Source organism: Rhinolophus ferrumequinum, chromosome 3 (assembly GCF_004115265.2).
Source record: "Rhinolophus ferrumequinum isolate MPI-CBG mRhiFer1 chromosome 3, mRhiFer1_v1.p, whole genome shotgun sequence".
NCBI lineage: Eukaryota > Metazoa > Chordata > Mammalia > Chiroptera > Rhinolophidae > Rhinolophus > Rhinolophus ferrumequinum.
The window spans coordinates 73,975,074-73,990,691 of NC_046286.1; the positions used below are offsets into that span (position 1 = coordinate 73,975,074).

Genomic DNA, 15,618 nt, shown 5'->3' on the forward strand with positions numbered 1-15,618 from the left:
TATTCCTAAAAGTATTTTGAAAAAAGTCACTATATTAGCTTAAGATTATGTGACCTTCTTACTCCCAATTGTAAGTATTAGAAAAATAAGTTAAATCTTAGTTATGTTTTGCCTTTTTCTGATTACTTTTACCGACAATAACAGTAAAAGCTTACATTTCTCTTTGAAGTATACATTTTTTAATTTCTGTGTTAACTTTGGTGGCTAGAGCTTTCACTGGCAAGTGTCTTAAACAGAGTTAATATACTTCTTTAAGAATAACTGCTAACTCTCCGAACAGTTCCACTCTTTGTGATTAAATATCTGCACATTCAGATCTGTACTTGTATATCTTTCCTGAATTCAGATTTAATGATCTGACTTTCCCTCTGATGAGTGGCGGCCAAGCCATCATTCCCAAACAATGAATAGAAACAATTACTTCTGTGGATCATCTTCTTCCTAACTCTGTTTAGGAAAGGAAATTTTCAAAGTAAGAAGAGAGAAGGATGATGAATGTTTTATGGGCGATCATGATATGTAAACTGTGTTACTATTGTTCTGTTTTACTTCTAGCTACAAGAAAACACATGAAACCCTGAGTCATGCAGGGCAGAAGGCAACTGCTGCTTTCAGCAATGTTGGGACAGCCATCAGCAAGAAGTTTGGAGATATGAGGTAATGTGGGAAAGAATCGTGGGAATGGTGCTAAGACCTTGGCTTTACAAGATGGTAGGAGAGTTCATAATGTATCGGCTGAAGTTCTAACATACTCTTTTTTTATTATTATTATTGGATTACAATTATATGTGGCTGAGAGTGATTGGTGATTGAGATACATTTTTATATTGGGATGTTTTCTGCTTGAAGGTCAGCTTAGTAGGCCTGGACCCAAAGATGCTTTTTCCACTAGGACCCAACCTAGTAAAAATTGAAGGTAGAGGGTGCCTTTCATCACTAATAATGAGGATGGATTGCAAAAGAATGCAGCACACACTGAATTTTAATCATTGTAATTTAAACAATATGTTAAAATATGCATTCAATGAAATATGCTCTGATAAACTATTCTAGTTACTTTTGTGTATGTCCATCTAGTACATTTTTTCTATGCATATTTATTATTTTATTCCAAAAAGGTACCATGTGGTATATATTTCAGGTAGTTTCCTTTCTTCACTTTAGCAATCTATTGTGAAGATGTTAATAAATGTTTATTATACCTTCATTTTTATGGCTGTAGTATCTTCCAGTACATAGATAGCAAAATTACTAAACAAGTCCCTTGCACATTTTGGCTATTTTCAATATTTCACTGTTATATAAAATTAGGGTAAACATCAAGATTTTGAACTGAGAACCAAATGTCTTCACTAAAGACACCAGAAAAACAGTGTAGTACTGACTTTAATATATATGAGTATATATTGTGTTCTAGGAAGTTATCTCACATAGAGTTGTTACTCCCATATTTTTTTTGCTTGTTTAAATACCTGTCATAGTTTATTTTGAATTTAGCTTACATGCCTAGATTTTTCTTTGTAAAACAATGTCATCAGTTTTCTCTCTAGAAATCAAATTCATCTTTTAAAAACTTTTTAAGTACATTTTAAATTTCTTCTTTAAAAAGATCTGTCAGTATTATTTCACTGGATTCTTAAACTATTACTTTATTTATATTTTTTATTACCCTGTTGCTTTCATACCTCAAGGTAAATATTTGTACCTTTGTGTTTATTTGGTACAAATAAATATTTGGTACAAATTGCTGGATTGTGCCCAATATTCATGCACATCTTAACCAATTGGCCTTCATGAGGCTGAAGTTAAGTACATACATATGCATGAATCTGAAGACATTGTTTTGTCTTAATTTTTACTAATAGTGCAGTAAGGAAAAGCCATTCAGAAGCAGCATGTGATGATGTGATGAACAGGTAAACGTTCTGGGTTATTAATTAACCTTAATTTTATTACAAATAAAAGTTAATTCTAGCAACAAGAAACGCCGGGCAGAAGGCAACTGCTGCTTTTTATTATAAGTAAAAATTGCAGTCATTTCAATGGCATTAAAACACGTATCTAAGCTAATTAAATAATTCTTTGAAAAGGGACGGCCCTATTACCTGTTATATCCAAGAAATACCGTCCTGGGTGGAGTCTAGGAGTCTGCAATTATGACAAGCTCCCAGGTGATTTGACTTCAGGTGGTGAGTTTAGGAGAAGGCCAGATGTAGCTTCAGTTGCTTGTACCTGGGTGTCCTCAGTTATGAAATGGAGATAAGAGTAACAACATCGAGTTATTAAAAAAGTAGCCGAAGAGAACCTGCCATGTATTCAAAAACTAGATAAAATGCTAGTTTTTAGCTTTACTAAGTGACCATCGCTGTTATAAGATGGCCCCATACAACAGAAATTAGGGGGAGTCCATTAGCAGGAGTGCAGTGTATTTCATTCACAAAGCCTGTGCTCAAGTTTCTAAGCAGTAAAGAATGAAGACTGTTTCATATATGCAGTGTCTTGGTGTAGTCACGTTCATACACTAATTGGGTATAATATCAAGTCTGTGTTGACTGTCTTGCCTCCTGTTTCCGTGTGGCTTTGTTTTAGTGTGACAGATGACCTATTTCCCAGGAGTCCCAAAGTTTCCATTAATTATTGCTCTATTTAGAGGATACAGCATTTTCATTATGAACTGTGGCCGAATATAATGGGAAATGTAGCCTATGTTACTGGAGACTCAGATAATGATCCTACGATATTTTTGTAGACCTATATTTTCAGAGCTATATTTTTCTCTATAGTATCTAACATTTTATATAAATGAAGACAATCCCTGTGAGAGCAACAAGTTTTGCAAAGAATTTTCAGTTTTAAATTATGCTAGAAGTAATATAAGTAAAAGTCATATTTGAGAGTTGCTTGACTTTACTCTAGGAAAGATTCTTCAATGAGAAAAATACAGTTTTTATTTTTTTGTTCACATTAATTTGTCAATTTATAAAATGATGGTGGGGACATTTTAAAATTTTATTGCAGACATTTTGCTTTGAATACCTTTTTGGTTTAAGAGTATATTCCATATCTTTATTAGTTACATAATAAAAATTCATTTGTGAGTTCTGAGAACAAATTTCTGAACTTGTTTATAAAGATTGCCACCAACATTCAGATACCTGGGAAGGAAAACAGTACCTCTAGTTTTTCTTTAAAATAATTCTAAGGTAATATATACAGAGTTTGAAAACCTAGAATTTGGGCCTTTTAAATAACTGAATGAAAAGCCCTCTGTCAGAATTTAATTTATATGTTTCGTAAAAATAAGTAGTATTTCCCAAGCTAAGCTTCTCATTCTAACCTGATTGTCATTAAGTGTTAGCTCAGTCAGGGAATTGCTCAGTCTCCTTCTCCATCCATAAAAATAACATTGTGAATAGTTACCTAACTAAAATGTTTCCTGTGAAGTTAAAATGAGGTCACATTTATGAAAGTACTCTGAATAAAGGCAAGCCATTGGAATATTTTTTATTATGCTGGCATCTTCCTGGAACTTCTCAGTAAATTTGTTCAAACTGTGTGTGATGTAGCAGAAAAGAAATCTTTGGAGGAGACACATCATTTTATTAGCGAGTCTAACCATCTCTATGTATTCATGAGAATAATATTTCGAAGCACAACTTATAACCTGTTGGTAAAGTAATTGTTAAGACACGTTAAAAAGTCAGTATATTCAAAAAGAGTAATGCATGGAATTACCTAACCTTTGCTTTGGGGACAGTGGCAGTGTGGTCTTGTCTTTGCATCCTGATGTGCTAACTCTGCTCCCACTCTTCTCTCCTGTGCTGCCCTGGCTGCAGGTCTCACTCCATCGGGTAAGCACTGCATGGGGGGCCCTGCCAACTCCCTCGCTGTCCATTTCTTCCCAGAGCCCGCTGGTTTTTTTCTCCCTGTGGGTGTGCCTCAGCCAGAAACCTAGATCTCTTTTCCTGAAAGTATTCCTGACCAGGGAGTTACAGAGTATAGGGTACCTAATGCATTTGAATTTATTTAAGCACTTATCTCATTTCTGAATCATTGACATGTTTCACTTGCTAAGCAATTGCTTAGGAATCTTTCTCTGCATCATTCCTTTCTGTATTGGCAGAGGTCCTTGGAACTGAAAGAAGAAAAACAGGAAAGTAGATATTGAGAACTGTGTGTTTTTATAAAACTTATAGAAAGTAAAGGTCGAGAAACCGAAAATAATTTTCTCTAGATTGTCATGTTTTTCTGAACGTCTTATAACTGGTAACTGTTACTTATGGGTATGGTTCATCTTCAACTTTCTGTACCTTCTAAAGTTGAAGAGTAAAAAAATTACTGGAGAAGCACATGTGTAGGAGGTGTACAGATGTCATTAAGCTTTTTTTTTAAGTTGGAATCATATACTTTTGGGGGGATTTGTTTTTCAAAGAAAACTGCCTATATTTAACAAGATTAATTGACTGATAATGCTGCTGAATTTCATTTAATAATTATTTTTTAATGTCATTTCTGAGGAACTATTTTGCCTATGGTTTCCAAATGGAGTGTCTTAGGTAGGACCATAAGTATCCCCTGAATTTCTTTGTCCTTTCCTCTCTGAATTCCAGTAAAGTGCCGCCCGTACTAATGACCTCAGTGGATATTGTTGGGGAAGGGTGATGAGTTTGATCCCTTACCAGTTAGCTTCTTGAGAAGAAAGAAAGGGGATGGTGTTGGATGGTGCGATGGGGGAGCCCTCGCCCAGGAAAACGGAGCCAATGTTGCTTCCTCCCTCCACCCAGTCTAATTTCCAAGTGGAACTCACATGGAAATAACAGACAATCAATCAGAAGGAAAATGAGTCAGCTACTGTTGGATTCTCAGAAATGTTGATATTTGTAACCAATGTTGTAGAATGGATGCAGAGGTCCCTGTTCCCATGGCAGACTCTGTGAATTGTGTTTGTGTGGTGTGTGTTTTCTTCATCGTCTTTTGTTAACTACGTCTGTTCCTCTGGAGAGAGTTTCTCTCCAATGGAACAATTAGCTTTTACCTGCCTGGTTCTATTTCCTGGGTACTGCCCTTCCTGGAGCAGGGAGTGGAGAGGGAGTTGGACCTGGAGAGGATGCCCAGGGGCTCCTGGGTTGATCTGGGAGAAACCAAACATTCTCCTCAGATTTCCTGGCCTACAGGAAACCTACAGGAAGTAAAATAATATGGACTATATTATTAGAGTAGCTATGGACCGCCTACTCTTCCTTTATACCCTTGGAAGTGACTGGCCCAGGCCATGCAATGAAAACAAAGATCTTGGTGGGATGGGCAGGAAATACTTCAGATAGTTGACATTGCCATTTTAGAATCATGAATAGGGAGTTTCTCATGTACTTATATTTGCTGTCTTCTTTCTTCCTTTTTTCCCCTTTAATCTGCTTTTGCCCTGAAGCTACTCCATTCGCCATTCCATAAGTATGCCTGCTATGAGGTAATGTGTGTAAATTATTTTACATAAATAATATTAATGCAGAATGTGTATGAAGTGTTACTTTCTTAATATTGACTTTGTGGGTTTTTCTCCCCCTTTGAAAGGAAGTGCCATAACCTGCCTCATTCTCCTTTCTGATGGCCCACAGGAGAAAAGGCTGATAGTTCTGTGGAAGTATTGTAGGCACAATGAGTTTGACCGGACACCCTGGCTTAAATCCAGCCTCTCCTGATTTGTGTGACCTGAAAACCCACCTCGATTTCATTCTTTTATCTGTATACTGGGAGAAATAGACCCTATCTCATATGGTGGTTGTGAGATGTAAACAAAGTAACCTGTGTAAAGTACTTAGTACAAGGCCTAGAACATTCTAAGCACACTTGCAAAGGTGGGACTATGTTTCTTATTTCCTCAGAATTAAGTGCAAACCTGGAAAGATAAATGAAAGGATAGGCGATTAAGAGGGCTACAGTTCTAGAAAGGATACCATTAGGACTTTTTAAGGTATATGTTAAGGTGAGGTGTCTGTTGAGTGATAAAAATGTCATTAAAATTACTGTCTGGATGAAAACTGAGAAAGATGTTCTCCGCTTCCACTGTGCTTGACTTTGCGATGCTGTCAGATAAAATCAAGCTAAGAGTGATGGGAGTACAGAGGAATGAATGTTAGATTGGGAATCAGGGGAGGCAGGTTGTAACCCAACTCTGCCAAGAATGCATTTTGCGGCTTTGGAGAACTCACCGCCGTGATATCAGTTTCACCATGTTTACAATAAGAGGCTAGGACCAGGTTTACTGCTCTTCCCACGGTGCTTGGGTGCTTGACTTGGTCTGACGCGGTGTTGAGGGAGGAATCAAGCCTCTGAGACCCTCCCCCAGTTCAGGGAGAACTGTGCCTCTTCTACCTGCTGTATAGCATCGATTGTGGTGTGAATATGTCATAGAGGGGGCTCCGTTACTCTAAATAGTTTGAGAGCACTGAAGCCAAGGTCTTTCTGGGGTCATTTGCAGAGCTAAAACTTTATAGTTGTATATGATATGATTAAATCTGAGTAAACCGTTTCTCTGTTCTCCAGTATGTGCTCTACTGTAATTTCATTAGAGCAAAGGCTGTTTTATTATGTCTCATGTCTTTTCTATACTGGGGTTATTTGGTTACTTTGGAAATTTAACCACAGTATTTGATTTCCCTAATTGGGTGGTAAATTAGAGAGCAGAGAGTCAAGATTGCTTAGTTCATATTTGAATGATCTGCTCCCCCTAACATAAGAATACACAAATTGAGTAGTTCAACCTGAGGCTCTGAGTTCCTTTACTTGTCAGATTCTAAGTCTACGTGTCCAAAGAAGGCGAGTGAAAAATTAACATGATTTTGCACTGTGAGTCAGGAATCCATCTAGTGGCTTATGGGTCATATGCAGTCCTCATGAGCTTGCCTGAAATGAACTTTTAGTATATGTACTACCAAAGCGAGCACTGAAATGAACTTTCCACAAAACGATTTTACTCATCTAACGTATAGCCAGGAACCATTAGGCTAAACTGTCTGCCTCCTGCGGTCCTGTGTAACTGATGGATGACAGCAATCATGTGAGCAGACCTGGCCAAATAGAAACTGCAGTGGAAGTCAGGTGCCGATAAGTGTATACTTTGGAGTTATTCAAGTATAATTTCACTAACATTTCATCCTGAAACAGAGGGATTATGGAGGATTGCTCATAGGAATTTGACTGTGTTTGAATCAAATAGAAGATGTGATGCCATGCTGGGGTTCTCTGATCTCACCACTGTTAGCTCATACAGCCTAAATGCAAATGCATCTCTGACCATCTGGAGCATCGGGGTCTTGGGAGACAATTCCTAACAAAGCCAAATTCACTCCAAAACATGTTCTCTATATTAGCTTCCTCTTGATAGTATTGGAGCCATGCCTCACCCCACACCATACAATGAAGCCCATATTGTATAGCCATTCTCCCTTACGAAGTTACTCTAGGCCATTCCTCTTATTTCTTCTGTACTCAAGAGAGAATAACAAGTGGCTTATCAAATATAGTAACATTCCGTTGAATTATTTGATCGGAAAATGATGGCTGTCATTGTTGGTGAAATTTGACATAGATACAAGATTTAAGACATTTTTAATTCAGTTCTTGTTTAATTGGCCTTGCTAATATCATTTTTAATGATGATGATGTCATTAAATCATAATGTCATGTGGCCTAATCCAGAATCGGAAACCAAAAAGCACCAACTGAAGTATTTAACCCTTATAAGAAAATGGTATAGAGATTATTTAACACAATGATGAGTCATAAAGGAAATGCCAACAGATGGTGAAGGTTCTCTCTGGTACGAGAACAAATAGGTATATCCTCTTTGGGAGGAAAACTACCACGTGCTAATAACACCATTTTAATCAATCATTAGCTACGTGTTATTGCAATTTATAATAATGAAAGCATTGACTTTCCGAAATACCACTTCATGGAAATTGACCAAGTGATTACTTTTGAAGGCATTGAAAAGATAAAACGCATAAACCTTCTTTTCCTTGAGCAATTTCTGCCTGGTCTCACATTCACTGAAATAAATAACTTTAAAATTCCAAATGGTTCAAGTCAAACATGACATTCCTCAGATAGACTTTCCATGATTACAAAAACAAAACAAAACTAAAATGGAGTTTGGAAAGAGTGTTGTGATAGAAACAATTAGTAAATGAAAATTAAGCTATTACTCCTTTGCCTCATTGAAAATGATTTACGGTTCACCATGGAATTATTACAGTAGTGTCACTGTCAAATATTATAGTATTTATTCTACAGTTGAGTGTCTGACACTTTTATTTAGGAAAAGTCTGTGTCAGGTTATGGTTTCTGGATCTAGCAGAAGTGAAATAATACTTAGCCCATGGTTGGAGTAGGTAGTAAACACACAGCTAGCTCTGGTCCAGAGGTGTGATAACAAAAGCGGAAAACCGACAGCATGGTTGCTGAGACAGCTAGGTCATTAGAGCTGACCTCTCTTTTTTTTGTTATTTTAGGAATTCTCCTACTTTCAAATCATTTGAGGAGAGGGTTGAGACAACTGTCACAAGCCTTAAGGTACAGATGAAGTGATTTTTGTGTCATTGGGTCCATTGGATCAGGACAGTGTAGACGTTGGTGCAGTTAGTTACAAAGGCGGGGCCACCAGCTCTTGGTGCCAGCAAGAAGGCAGCCTTGCACAGAGTGGGTCCTTCCCTTCACATAACAATCTATAACTAAACCCAGTATGGAATGGTGTTACTGTATCCTTACAAAGTTGTTCATACAAACCATTTGGGATGAATTGTTCATTACGGGAAATTGGGGTTTGTGTTCATCTCTTTGCTAGTTAGAACTCTTACTGCTATTCCCCAAAAAGTAGATATGTGAGAGAGGATGTGGATAGGACAAGGATCTGTGCATTTGGAATTTAGAGTGTAAGTGAAAGCTCAGGAACAGCCCAAGCTCCTCCGGTTTGGACATGGGCTAGCAAAAACAAACTTGGCTCCATGTGTTAAACTGCCATCCACTACCTGTCAACTGTCTAGACTTGTTTACTCATTTCACACGCTGAGCACAGCGCAGTTTGGTTATCATGCAGGGAAAATAAAGCTGAGTCACAAAATGCATTATTTTATAATAGAGCTTTTGATCCCTGAGTATAAACTAAAAATATGCCTGTTGCACAGTAGGTGCTAAAAAATTCATTGAATTTATTGTTTGCACATAGATAAGTTAGTCTACAGAGGAAAAAAGAGCAACGCTAAAATCTATCTAGTCTTAAAATGGATGGAACTTTTAAAACACGGAAAATCATTGAAACTACTAAGATATTTTTTAAAGATATCACCAAACAATGACGTAATTATTTCTTGATAATCATTACCACTATTTTGAATACAATCCATTTCTGTACTACTCTATTACTGGGAAAATTAATATATATGACCTTCTACGAGATCAAAAGCACGTGCTGATTATCCAGCTACTTCTGAATGCTGTCACTACCCTACTCTCACATGTGCTGCCTGAGAAGGGTCTGTGAGAGTATAAATTATTCCTTACTAGAGGTCTGAGATGCTCTCATTTCGAACTGATTTTGGCCTGGAAGCTCTTTCCCCTTTGGGGAGGGTCTTTAACATAATCTACTACTTTATTAGGCCTGTGGTTAGATGTTTAAGGCCCAAGAATGAAATTATTATTCAGCATTTATCATTCCTTCACTGGTTTCGTTTACCAGCAGTTTCTACTCTATTTCACTGAAATTATATAAGACCCGGTCGTATATTACATTAAAATAAGACCGGGTCTTATATTAATTTTTGCTCCAAAAGACGTATTAGAGCTGATGGTCCGGCAGGGTCTTATTTTTGGGGAAACACAGTAGTTGTGCAGTTTCACTATTCTGCTTGTTAACATAAAATCCCTTATTGAGGGACCAGTAGGAGCCATTAAATTGCCCCCATTAATAGGGAAAACTTTTGATAGGGAGGGACATGCAGTATCTTGGACATTTCTCTTGCCAGAATATCTAGTTTCAAAACAAAAGACTCAAAAAATTCTAGGAGTCAATGTCTCAACATTTGGTTCTCAGCCCTATACATCCAAAGAGAATAGATTCTGCTGTTTGTTAGACGTCTAAGTTCTGACATAGGAAAAGTTGTACTTTTTAGGTTTTCTTTAGAAGAAGGAGCTATGAAGAAGCAAAAGAAGAATAAAGAGCAACCTATTTTCATTTGCTTTTAGGAAACTGGTAAGCTCAAGCTCACATACGATTTTATGGTTTAAGTGTTTGACCCACTCTCAGCCTCTTTATTGCCTCATTGGGATGGAAGGTACAGAGCCTGCCTCTTCTTCAGACATGCACAAAACTAACTCAGCCAACTGGATACTAGCCTGTGTCAAGACCTCTTGAAAGTGGATTCTGTGTCTGCATGATTGTCCATGGATTTAACGAGACTCACATCCCACCTACTCTCTGTGTCACGCTCAATGCCTACTTCCTCTTTTTCCGCCCACCCAGGCAATGGAGACTAGCTAATAATCAGGTTTTGTGTAAAACCTCCCACTTCCTCAATCATTACAAATTTCTCATTCCTTTTTTTCTCCCGACTAAATAATGATGTTTAACCCTTCTTTATATAGCTTATTTTCGTCAGTTTACTTCTGGGTCCTAAGTCTTCTACAAAATTTCTGTAACTATCTTCAGTTGTGAGGCTGTTTGCTGCTGAGGGAATGACTCACGAATCAGTAAGGATGAGTGAAATTCCTTGCAGGCCTGTGTGCTGCATCTTCATTCACACATACTGCTTTAAGCTTAGTTTTTAAACCACCACTTAAAGGGAATTATGTTCATATTTGTGTTCTATTAGAAATAATGTTCTGCTGTGAACCGAGGTCCGTTCCTGCCATCTTCTCACACAGGCTGTCACACACTGTCATTTGCACCCAACTGATTGTTCTTCCATTATACCCAATTCTGTAGAGTGACTTTCCATGAAAAACTTCCTAGTTCATCATAATCATAAAATTTACTCCTTCTGCCTTAAGCAGAATTACTTGATTACATCAGTGTATTACTTGATTACATCTCAGCTGGCGTCACCTGTACACTCAGTGAGCACACTTTCTATTTCATCTAAAACAGAGCAGATCCACAATCCGTTCCTGTGAAATTGTATTTGGTATATTCTGCCATGTTCCAGTGAATGATAAGTAACTACATCCCTTTCAACCGCCCTGTATCCATGTTAATCAGACCATATTTTTAGTGCACCTCCTTTTTGATGAATACATTGCATTTTGCATGGCCTGAATGAAAAACTTTACTTAAAAAGGCAAGATATATTGTACTTTGTGTCTTTTCAACCAGTTATTATGAGATCAGGAAGCCCCAATTCAGTAATTCAAATAAAATTTTTTGCAAAGGACAATTATAATTTTGAGGACAAAGTGACAATTTATTGGATGAAGAACTATTACGAAGGGAAGGGTCCAGGAGAGGTTTATTGTTCACATCTTTGCTTAAGCAGGTCCTTGCCTAAGGTATTGAAGTGTGACGTCACTAAACCCACACGGTTAGGAAACCCCTTTATTCCACTTCCCTTTTGCCAAATTGCTGTATTTGAAAGCGATTCCCTCCTTCTTATTTTTCTATTTTGATGTGAGGAAATCAAGAACTAGGAGAGAATAGTGAAACAGTGCCCAAAAGGAAACATCAGTAATTGGTATTCACCTAATTCAATACTGTGTGTGACTTCTATTGCAAAAGGGAATACAAATAACATAAAGAGGAGAATGGGAACTATTAATAAGGTACATTACATTGGATTAATCTTGTTTCTCTCAGGAAAGAAATAAGCATACTGAAAACTCACATAATTGAAAGCATCCCTGCTTCTTTCAATGCGGCAATTAACACCAATTGGGAGAAAAATCAAAGCTCTGTGCCAGAGGTCTAGAAACTAAGGCTCGTGGGCCAAATCTAGATGGTCACCTATTTTGAATGGCCTATAAGCAAAGAATGGTTTTCACATTTTTTTAATGGTTGAAAAAAAATCAAAGAACATTTTGTGATGTGTGAAAATTAAATTACGTGAAATTCACATGTCATTGTCTCCATAGCCTTTTCTGAAACACAGCCATGCTCATTTACTTATGCATTGTTTTTGGCTGCTTTCTACCATGGTTGATTTGAGTATTTTTGACAGAGACTATGTGATTCCCAAGCCTAAAATATTTATTATCTGTCACTTTCCAGAACAAGTTTCCCAACCTCCAGCAGATGGAAAAATTCAACTTAGTAATTGAATTTAAAAGGCAGAGAGGGATTTTAGTGACAATTGGAGAAAAGTGTATGCTTGTTTTGCAGTGATTGGCGTGCTTTTAAACCCTGGTTAAGATTTTAAATGGCAGGCCAGGCTGTAGGTAGATATTCATTCTCCTGTGTGGTTTATGTTCTTGTGATTGATCACTTTGGTGATACTGAGGTGTAGACAGCATTTTGGGAATAGCATCATCTATTCTATACCTTTTTTTACCTCAGTGTTTTTCCATACTGTCAATGCTTCAAGGAAAGCCAACGTGACCATTAATGACTTGCATTAAGCATTTTGGACCATTTGATATTCTTTTGAAGGAGGAATCTTTCAAAATATTTAACCGTATTTCTTAATTATAAATTGATTTCTTCCTGAGTCTATTCTTATTAGCCAATAACAAGTCCTACACAAAAAGAGAGCCTCGTGAAGCATCATAACTTTGCATTTTAAGGGATATTCCTCCTATAAAGGCAACTGTGGAGGAAGTTGTCAAGTGACCAGTGCTCAAGACTTCATCTCCAAATCTCAAAGCAGAGACCGGAAATCATGTTAAGTTGACCTACTGCTTTTTCAAGAGACATTTGTCAGAAATCCAGATTGCGGGCTAAATCTCAAGTAGAAAACCTAAGATGAAGTCATTTAAAGATATCCATACACTTGTAAAATTAGGGGACTATGTCTAAAATCCAGTTACGATTTGATTAAATTGATTCTCTGGGTGAGTGAGTAGATGGTGCAAATCCACAGATCTGGTTATGCTCCTGAAAGGAATTCAGAATCTTAAACGTAGAAGAGATAGTGTTGTAAAAACTGTACAAAATGAGTTTTAAATCCAATCCCAGAACCCAAGTATGAATGACATCCTAGCACTCTGCTAAAGGAAACTAATTTCTCTGCATCCGTTTACATCACCTCTCAAGAAAAAAAGTATTTCTGAACTTGAAAGGAATCGATCTTATAAAAAATTACAGAAATAATGAACTAACTGCATTTTTGCATCTCTGCTGGTTTCAGACGAAAGTAGGCGGAACAAACCACGGCGGAGGCAGCTTTGAAGAGGTGCTCAGCTCCACGGCCCACGCCAGTGCGCAGAGCTCAGTGGGAGAAACCCCGCGAGCAGAGGAGGAGCTGCAGTGTTAGAACCACCAGCCCGCAGCCACCTCCAGAGGCTCACCACCGCCCGTGCACACCAGATATGAAGACCAAAATCCCACTGGGAAAACCAGACCTTGACCTTGTTCTTCAAATGGTCTCTCCACAAAGTTTAATAAAATGATTTCCATTTCTGTTTGTGTTGATAATGGACCACTTGACCGTCACACTTCAGTGTTCACAGATTATCAGCTTGTAGAATGTCCTGACTTGAGCAGGTACACATACCCTTGGTCATGACCCTTCTCCTTTTTGTAATTCAACATGTTTTCCAAACATGAGCTATTCATTATTTGTTTTGACTTTTGCTTGGACTCCTTGACCAAGCTGAGTGAGCGCCCCCTTTCGGTTCAGTCAGTCCACTGGATGGAGCTCTTTCTGTCTCCAGCAATGGGGTGACGCTGCAAATTTCATCAAATTACTTGTGATCTCCCTTACCTACATCAATTACATGTCTACTTAAGCAATTAAAATAATTGATTTTAATGATGACTTTGAAGTTTTAATTTAAGTCCCTAAAGGGCTACTGATGACCTTAAAAGGTGGTAGCTATGACTCTGCAGATGTTATTTTAACTCAACTTCTGCTAATCTGATGAACTTAAGAGAGGAAATGTAAGTAATTATAAACTTGGCTACCTTAGGATGCTAAAACAATCTTCAATTGTAAAATTCTCTCTAGTCTATATAGAATAGTAGTTAACTCAGGTAACTAGTACTAAGTAGGTAAGGGATCTCTGCAAAGGGAATACAGGAACTAGAAAATGGGACAAGCAGAGTTCTGGAACCCCTTCCAGTTTATAAAATTGCTCACATGAATGAAAAAAGCATTAATATAATCAGATTTCTGCAGTAACGTGTACCTTCCACATCATATGCTTCTCTTTTCTAAATGGGACATACATTTATTACTAGGTAGCAGAGATGCATCCTATGTATGCATTTTTTTAAATGCACAGACTAGACCTACTAAAACACAATTTAAATATAGATTTACATATGTCACATATTTATAATAATCCATGTAATCCATGTAATACATAGCATATGTAATTAGTTTGTTCATTTTTGTTATTAAATAGAAGTGGATATATGTGAAATAAAGCTAATCTAAAAAATTCTACTGAAATTAATGGAGCAGGACAATCTGTACACCTAACCGAAAATCAAGCTGGTTCAGGGCCACATAATCTCTGCGGCCTGGACTCAGAGAGAGCTATGCGTCTGTGAGCTTGAACCAGAGGGGACAAATGTGGACAAAGAAGCCATGCCAGTAGGAGCATTGGCGTTCTCCCTGATTTATCCTTCCAGCCTGTTGGTTGAAGCCAAACCCAGTACCTCTGGCTTGTGACTGTGTTGCTTGCCCACTCGTTTCTCTGTGCCCAGTCTGTACTTCTTGCCTGGTGCATTTGAAGTGGTCACCTTTTGTAAACTCACCGCTACCTTGTTTTTGATCACACTGAGCACACTCAATGTATTAGAAAAAGCAGAGCTATGGCATTGTAAACAAATCTCTTCATTCACCAATTCCCGCACACGGCAGTCTCAGCCTTACACTCTGAGATCACAGTATCAAAATTTGATAGAAAAACAATCAAGAAAGGTAGTGTTAGTGCCTCAGAGCTTCAAATATATTTTAGCTGTTTATTTGAAACCATTCTTCATTCATCAGCTTTGTAAAAACTATATTCAATCACCAAAAATAATTGAAAAGGTATTTTTTTTAATTATTCACTCTGATCTGGGAGTGATAGAATGGCCACGACATGAGTAGTCTTTTTTCATTTTGTCGTAAGATGTATGTGAATAAGCCACATCATCAATTAGAATAATCAAATCAGTTGTTGGTAGGTACGTAGTCTTGTTTTTAAACGTATTACCTCAGTAAGGAAGGGTTACAACTGTTTGAACCCTTTCCTGGTAGGTAAATAAAAAACTGGGATAATGATTAAGTGACCAATATTAAGTCTGACCCAGATGCTTCCAAAGTTTCTCTGTGAATTTATGAAAACCACAGAAGGCAAGACAATCCAAATAAAACTCCTGGGCCACAGAGAATTTTTTGGTTATAAATACTTGCACCTTATCTGGGGTTATTTTGTGTGCATGTTTTCATGCCAGGAGAAAAGTCTCCAAAATACTGATTAATG

General features: G+C 37.5%; 1 protein-coding gene across 6 annotated transcripts in view; it reads left to right on the forward strand.

Annotated features, from left to right (window-relative positions):
* TPD52L1 (TPD52 like 1) overlaps positions 1-13,603 on the forward strand; it is an 87,054-nt gene extending 73,451 nt beyond the window's left edge. The window contains exons 4-9 of one of the 6 annotated variants that reach the window (XM_033102404.1): positions 556-657; positions 3,837-3,851; positions 5,429-5,467; positions 8,514-8,574; positions 10,170-10,249; positions 13,332-13,469. In XM_033102404.1, the coding sequence (XP_032958295.1) occupies positions 556-657; positions 3,837-3,851; positions 5,429-5,467; positions 8,514-8,574; positions 10,170-10,214 (262 nt within the window). In that variant the 3' untranslated portion in view covers positions 10,215-10,249; positions 13,332-13,469. Of the gene's footprint in view, positions 1-555; positions 658-3,836; positions 3,852-5,428; positions 5,468-8,513; positions 8,575-10,169; positions 10,250-13,331 lie in introns of all 6 variants that reach the window. The other 5 variants (XM_033102402.1, XM_033102405.1, XM_033102406.1 and 2 more) reach the window with 5 other exon arrangements.
* The last annotated feature ends 2,015 nt before the right edge of the window (positions 13,604-15,618 follow it).